Raw genomic sequence first — 7,913 nt, 5'->3', positions numbered from 1 at the left:
CAAGTCATATTACATATCGAGTTCTCTCTCTTGAGTCTTCACGACCCCAGCATGAATTCATTGACAAGTTATTAGACCACTTGTAATTACTCAACTCAAGTGATCATATTACATACATATCGTATTTTCTATCGTACATGAAATGGTATAACAACTCTTATATCATCGCACTTGACCATGGTCCGTGACTCCGTGCAGGGGTCCGTCTTACAAATGGCCCTTTTTTTTTAAGTTAACATTTTTTATTCAACTCGGAAATCCATATAGTTTTGCTATATTTTTCTTCTCTATTTAATTATCATATTTTCTTCAACTATAACTCTTTAAATTATCTTCTACAGTGTATCGAACTTTTGTACGTTCAATAATATTTGTATTTGTTCCACAACATTTTATTTGATACATCACTCTCCAAGCGTGTCAATAACCACACAAAATGGGGAAAAGACATGCAAAAGCAAATACAAATGGCTCAAACCATCACCCACTTCAACTCATAAAAATAATGATTTCTTACGCAACTCCACAAACTCGTAGAGATCTATGAAACACCTCATATGTATTGTACTATTCGCCATATTACAAACATCAAACCAAACCAAACAAGAAAGACGACAACAACAAGAAAGATCGATACCTAAATTTTCTAACATGTTTCAATCATAAGTACGACACTCATCGGTCTCAGGATTATCACTGCAATATTCTTCCAAAGGATCAGATCCACCAGCCTTCTTCTTGTCCCTGGCGTGACTCGCCGCTGCACTCAGCTCCTCCACCTCGTCCCAAGCTGCCACGCACTCTCCGCTCACCGGATCGTCGGCGCAAGTCTCCGTAGCCTCCTGAATACTCTTCTCCACCTTATCCGATATCCCTCCCTCAGATGTCGCCTTAACAGACATAACCATCCGGTTCATCGAACTGAATTTCCACGGGTAGTTCAAACGGACCGGAGCAGATAGTCGAGCCACCGGTCGAACGAACACTCTTGGAGTTGCGACGTTGAGACCGGTTGCAGCTATGGTTGTCATCGTTGGAGGACTTAGGACAGAGGAGAGAGTTTTTTTTTTGACGAAAGGAGAAGAGAAGTAGATAAACACTACTGCCTCTTGTTATTATTGAGCTATGTCAACACAATCCTCTTATCATTTAACAACCAACCGTTTTGCGCCGCGTGTATATAGATATTTTTAATAAAAGTATTCCACCAAGTGTGAAACTATTTTTTTTTTCCATATTAACTTTTTTTCTAGCAAAAATTCAGCCTTAAGATATTTTAGAAAAAATTGCACAGAGAAAAAGAAAAATGATATTTTTCTTTTTTGCAAAATTGTTGAATGGATGTTCTTTCCAGTAAAATCAAACAAATTAGATCGAACTGAACAGAAATAGAGAAATTGGTTTAAACTTGATAGTACCGAATAAACCGAATAAATGTAACTTTTAAGAAACTACAGTATATGGATATGATTCGATATATAAACTGATCCAACCGAATAAACCAAAAAAAATCTATTAATTAAAATATATTAGTATACTTGTATATAAATTTTATGATAAAATTAATAATATATATACATAATTTATTTTAATAATATGATATTCATAATTTAAACATTGATTTGAATAAATGGTTATTTTGTTTTAAGTTAAAAAGGCTGTTTTTTTCATTTTTATAAAATTAAATAAGACATGCATGATTCATTTTTATTTTTAATAGTAAATATTTGTTCTAAATATATTTATATAATAATATTATGATATTACTACTTTTTTATTTTTCTTTTAATAATCAAATAAAACATAAATTATGATAGTTAGAGATTAGCATGTTTGTTTTGATTTCACAATTATCTTCCCTTGCAGAAGCGAGACAATCGCTGTATCTATCCTCGAGCAAGTTATGAAAGAGAAACTCTCAAATCCAAGACTTTTTTACAGTTTACCAAAGTTTTGGGTCCCATCTAACTGTTGTGGTCTGTGTAGGTGACTCCAAACAATGTGGACATTGCCAAGGTAGCTCCAGCGTACCATATCTACACTCCACAGGAAGTTGAAGCAGTCATTAGTCGTCTTTGAGGAAGAAGATGCTCAATTACGGTTGATGTATCTCTTATACTCAATTAGGTCTTTGAGGAAGCAGTCATTAGGCCAATCTCATTTGGCTATGTTGTCCACTATTTGATTTTCTTCATAGTAAACTTCACCATTTAAACTATCTATAACTGATAAGCGGTTTCTTGCTTTAGTTTTCAGTGTTCTTGTCTCCCAGGGAGAGACGCAATAATAGTTTCTTGGTTTCCTTCCCCTACAGTTTCCTAAAGAGATAAAGTAAAGGCTTCTCTCTCACACTCACATAATTTTCAAAGAGGGAATGTGGTTTGCATAAAGCAACAGGATTGAGATTTTCATTTTAATCGATAAAAGTATTAATTAAACGAAAACAAACAAATATTTTAGGGGTAGAACAAAGGACTGTAATAAATAATTATATCATAAAATATGTATAGATTTGGTTTGTTGTATACATTACATATTTATCAATATACTACCTCTTCTTGTTTCTCTCGTAAAAGAGATCCATTTGTGGATTTCTCTTCCTGCTCTCGCAATCCTCATCTTGAGCCATTTTCTCAGCCAGATTCTTCTGAGAAAACCAAATGGGATCAAATAATTTTATTGATACAGAGGAGTTGGTTACAAAGTAAAAGCAAAGAGGCAAGGATGCATACCTTGCGATTATGTTCTTCACTTTCGTTATGGAGGAACAAGTTATAATCGTTGTAGGCGGGATATTTGCAAACTTGGCAAAAATATCTAGCCTCAGCGACTGAGTCGGGGTCTCTGGGGACAATTCCAAACAACTGCACACACACACAGACAGGTACATGACAAAAAAAAAATGTAATAAGGATACAAATTAAGGCTGAGGATGCTTAATTAATTACCTCCTCTATGTGTTCTTCACTCTTGAGATGAGTGATGAATTCGCCACATATTTGGAAAGTCTCCAGGCATATGTCGCAAATGCAGAGAGGAGGAGGTTGTTCACGATCATCATCATCTCACCACATGTAGTCATGTTGTCTTTCAATAAAGTTTCCCAGACAAACTCTTTGGCAAACACATTGTAATCAAAGATAGGTGCCCGATAATCTTCTGGATATGCACAAAAAGCAGAGGAGCCAGTAATCCCAAAAAGTAAAGGATTATTAACCATTGAATAATCACAGGATATCAGCATGACGGTGGCCCCCGGCTCATACCACTCGCAAAGAAGACATCCAAAGCTGCTCCCACCTAGAAATTAAATTAAATTACGATACGATACGATGAGACTCCTCCTCTGACTAAACAAAATCGATATATTCCAGAGAGAGAGATTAAATATAAAATAGAAGAGTATTTTAATACCGCAGGGGGCGTGAATAAGAAAGATTCCAGAGGAATAGATCTCTTCCAAGAGGGCACTAGAGATGTTTTTTTTTTTTTTTTTGTCACTGAATAATTCATTAGAAAACTAAAAAGAAGAGATGAGTCCAAAACGATGGCCCAAATCATGATGTTCGTTATAAAGAGAAAAAGGTTTGGAGAGCCTTTTTGCTAAACTATCGGCAACAAAGTTGTCCGATTTAGAAACATGATAGAAAGAAATTGTTGCAAAACCAGAGGAGATCGCTCGGATGCCTTTCACAATTCCGATGATTTTTTTTGACTGGATGTTGCCGGAGATAGCTCTTGCGAACGTTAAACTGTCGGAGAGAACCTTGAGTGTAGAGAACTCCAAGGTTAGTGCTAAGTGTCGATCGAATCGTGATGGCCTTCTCCAACGCAGATTCTAGCGCCATGCACTAGAGATGTATTCTAGGTTGCCAATCGCAAAGATGGTGACTTGAGAACGACGACCCATCTCCTTCTCCAACGCAGATTCTATACACGCACGGACACGACCAGGCTCAACCCCGTCCGGAACCGGACACGAGTTCATGTCCCACCAAACTAACGTCCGCTTTTTTAACGCTAACGCATCACCTAATCAACCAAACCATTATCGAATCAATCAACGGAAATAATCTGAAATAATTGACAATCCAAAACTACTTACCACCTCCTCCCATATCAACAACGAAGAATTTTTGATCGGCTTAGGGTTTCAGAATTATTTATATATATATATATATATGCTATGCACCAAACTTATGGGCCTATGTCTTGGGCTATCTAAACTTATGGGCTACCGACTTTAATATTCATTTCCTTCTTCTCAAGTGTTAAAAATCAGAGTCATGGTAATCTGGCTTTTGAATAAAATTCATCTTTATATAATGCTTTAGTTACGTACTTTTCACGTTACCCTTTCACCCCATCATAAACTACGTACATGCATGCATACACTGCTCAATCATATGCTTAATGTTTAATATAATTTATTCTAAGACATACTATAGTCTACATATTATGTATGTCTACGAGAGAATAGTAAGTACAATGCTTCGTGTTGCGGCGATAAGATACATTGAATATAATAGTCTCTGAGGATGTCCGATCGACATAGCTCCTCCTTGGTAGAAAAAACACACACAAACACATGCATGCATGCCGGGCAAAAAGAACATAATCTTTAAGATGCTTCAATCAAATCCACTTATAAAAATAAAAATCCTAAATATGAAGTCCAGAAATTCAAAGGAACATTGAAGATATCCATATGTCTTTTTAGTTTAAAACCTTATCCCATTTCCCACAACATCGTTATCTACTTTGTCTAAAATAATAAAACACCTACAAACTACTTGGTATTGCTTTTGTGATCATTAGTTTACTTTTTTATTTGATGATTATTATTAGTTGCGCCGGCCTATATCAGCTGGAAATAATGGGACACAAAGGACTCGAACAAAGGCAAAAGCATTGTGACAACCAAATAGTCACATTTATCATATCTATCGAAATGGAGATTACTTCAAATTAAATGCATTGTGGCAAAATCAAAACAGTGATGATGCATATGTTTCTGATTTCTGAGATCGTTTATGAATCAGGTAAAAATACTAAATGGAAGAAAAGCATACAAAATCATTTAATTTCTTATACTTTTTTGAACAAAGGTGATTTAATTTACATTGATTTGTTCCGATTTTCTTAAACTCGTGGGAGAAATATACATATACAAAATCATATACTCCTATCTTTTCTTTTCCATGTTTCAATTTATCTATTTGACCCACAACCTTCTTAATACATTGACTGCATGCATTGCTGTGCAAATTAGACAAGTAATTATAATTAAGATAGAAAGAATAAAGCATAATGATAATTACATAATTATCGTTGATCCGCCGACTTTGGTAAACTCGAACTAATTGGCCCCCCAAAAAATAATTAAATAAATCTATAAAAAAGGAGGAATAAGACAGATGTGAATGGAAAGAAAGTTGGTGTTTTAAAGCATGTAGGAGAGTTGGGTGATAATGAAAATCATGTGAGTGCATGTGCAACGAGTTGTATTTTGGTGACATATCCTCTAATCTACGCTAAACCCTAATTATCCATCAATAACATCACTTAAAAATACAAAACAATTTAAAACACCCTTGTGGACACTTGTCCAAATATCATCCAATTCTTTTGGGATAGAGAAGAGAACCTTCTCAGCAAGCTGTCATCTCCATTTTAAGCTATATCTAAAGGTCACTTACCTTTATATGCCTATATAAACTAAGGCCATCTCATATTTGCATCATATTATACCATCTTAAATCTTAATAGAGTTCTTATCGGTTGTCTATACAACATTCAACATATTAACCCGAGAAAAACATTCTTTCATCGTTTTAAAAATAATGGGAGGAGTAACATTAGAAGGACAAAGAAAGGAATCAATTTGGGTTCTGATGAGAAGACAAAGAGCACGAAGGGCACTTGTGAAGAAGATCATGATCCGACCCAAGAAAAGTGTGGAAGCTATTAGAAGACCGTCTCGCGCCATTCATAGACGAGTCAAGACTCTGAAAGAGCTTGTTCCCAACACTAAATCATCTTCAGCAGGTTTGGATGGACTCTTAAGGCAAACGGCTGATTATATTTTGGCTTTGGAAAGGAAAGTGAGAGTCATGCAGACTATGTTTCAGGCTTTGACCGAAACTGATTGTGTTTAACGACCTTATTAACATTTTGTATATCTTGATGGAGTTTTAAACTTTATTATAATTGTTCGTGTTTATTTAATTGTCTTGAGTGGTTGTATTGTGCTATGTAGAAACAAATTCGGGGTGTGTTGCTGATTTGAGACCGATATACAAATTCAGGAAATATATATGATTTGGGAAGAATATCTGAAACCTAATTGATAATTCGATAAATATTGTTCCATGGGAGTATGCGGAAATCATTAACGAAGACTTACAGAATTCTTGTAAAAAGAGGCGTCTATGTATATAAATAAGAAAGAACGCAACACAAGTCCGTTTTATAAACAATGAAGAATCTGTTTAGTTAGAAAAGAAATACAAAGGAGACCAACACAATTAGTATTGAACCAATAAAACCCACAACGATGTTGTATTGAGAGAAGAACGTTAAACGTTGGGCTTTGTAAGTATTATGTAGGCCATGAATTAACGCCACAAATGTTTGGTCCATAAAATAATTCCCATTGAGTTATCTGCGTCAATTAGTCCGACAAAATATTTTAGAAATAATCTAGCATTATGTTTGCTGCGGCGATTAACAAATAAAATAAGATCTCAAAATGCGTTTACCTTAACTTACCCATGTGAGATACCAACACAACGTTTATTAATTTTTGTTTTAACTCATTCACAGCTTCATTTTAGTATTGTAAAAGATCTTAATTGAGTCAACACATGAGATAAGAGTTGCGTTTTGAGTATTTCCTTTCAATTAAAATAGCAAAAAGGCATTCAATTAGGGAATTGATTGCTACTTGTGAATTCACGAGACAAAAGTATCCATGAAAAACATAATGCTGTGACATATCCCTTGATTCATGCCTTCTCTACTCCTCTGGAAGGTTTCTCTTGATAGGGAACACATTTAGATTTAAATACACTATATATGATTTAAAATGCATATATAGTCACGTATTATGTACATTGTAGTGTTCTACTTTATGATATGACGTATGATATATTAAAAATAGCGATGAAGTAATTAATAATAATTTGAGACATACGTGAATAAGTGGTAACATATTATAAAGTTCATCCATATAATTTTTTCATTGAGAAAATAATCATCCATATACAGTTCTTTCGACGCCATGTGCACCAGAATACCAAATTTGTTTTGTGTGTGGCAATGGGTATGCATAAATTAATATAAACACTAAACAATAATATATATACGTGTCTATCTATATAGTGGAACGTGAAGTATTAACTTTTAAATTCAAATATCAACGGCCTGACTATATTATATGATATATGTCCCAATATTCTAAACTAATGTTTTATGAACCGCGGCAGCAATACGTGGTATAGTGGAAGACTAGTGACTCGTGACCGGAGTGAAATTTAATATATATAACAATTTTAATGATAATTATCAAATTATGTATCTACTTTGAATGTAGCTCTTTTAAAAACTTTTATTACCCTTATTTCTCCTATTATATATATCTACGACGCTTTAGAGATCCTAGACGTATCCAAGAAGCAACCTTTCTGTAAAAATATATAAATATATTTATCTTTATCGTTCGGTGATGCTAATCTATCTTTATCGTTCGGTGATGCTAATCTACCTTTTCTAATTTACCATTCGAAACCATAATATCGTTATTTAAATTGCACCTTTGGACCTTTAATTTCACGTCCATCTAATATTTGTATGCGGATGAAGGATAAAAATGGGCCACTGGATTTCTGGCAGGTCCCAGGTGGAATCGTAGG

At 34.5% G+C, this 7,913-nt stretch overlaps 2 protein-coding genes and 1 long non-coding RNA gene across 3 annotated transcripts; 1 reads left to right on the top strand and 2 right to left on the bottom strand.

Moving 5' to 3' along the window:
- Window positions 1-494: 494 nt before the first annotated feature.
- Window positions 495-1,254, bottom strand: LOC125608400 (calvin cycle protein CP12-1, chloroplastic). Its single transcript, XM_048778863.1, has one exon. It carries the CDS (start codon window positions 1,029-1,031, stop codon window positions 657-659), a length of 375 nt encoding a protein of 124 aa, XP_048634820.1. The 5' UTR covers window positions 1,032-1,254; the 3' UTR covers window positions 495-656.
- A 479-nt stretch (window positions 1,255-1,733) lies between these two features.
- LOC106395322 lies at window positions 1,734-4,170 on the bottom strand. Its single transcript, XR_001279200.3, has 5 exons — window positions 4,106-4,170; window positions 3,415-4,032; window positions 2,949-3,300; window positions 2,733-2,864; window positions 1,734-2,647 (listed from the first exon to the last, which is right to left on the bottom strand). It is a non-coding gene; the product is annotated as an uncharacterized LOC106395322 (long non-coding RNA).
- A 1,475-nt stretch (window positions 4,171-5,645) lies between these two features.
- On the top strand, window positions 5,646-6,332 carry LOC106395212 (transcription factor UPBEAT1). Its single transcript, XM_013835724.3, has one exon. It carries the CDS (start codon window positions 5,844-5,846, stop codon window positions 6,156-6,158), a length of 315 nt encoding a protein of 104 aa, XP_013691178.1. The 5' UTR covers window positions 5,646-5,843; the 3' UTR covers window positions 6,159-6,332.
- Window positions 6,333-7,913: the final 1,581 nt, after the last annotated feature.

The sequence above is a fragment of the Brassica napus genome, chromosome A4 (assembly GCF_020379485.1).
Source record: "Brassica napus cultivar Da-Ae chromosome A4, Da-Ae, whole genome shotgun sequence".
NCBI lineage: Eukaryota > Viridiplantae > Streptophyta > Magnoliopsida > Brassicales > Brassicaceae > Brassica > Brassica napus.
The sequence above is the reverse complement of the archived record's forward strand: the minus strand, read 5'-3'. Positions and strand labels throughout refer to the sequence as shown.

What these genes read in the sequence shown, in the direction of transcription:
- LOC125608400 (XM_048778863.1), bottom strand. Translation starts at nt 1,031, where the DNA reads ATGACAACCATAGCTGCAACCGGTCTCAACGTCGCAACTCCAAGAGTG.
- LOC106395212 (XM_013835724.3), top strand. Translation starts at nt 5,844, where the DNA reads ATGGGAGGAGTAACATTAGAAGGACAAAGAAAGGAATCAATTTGGGTT.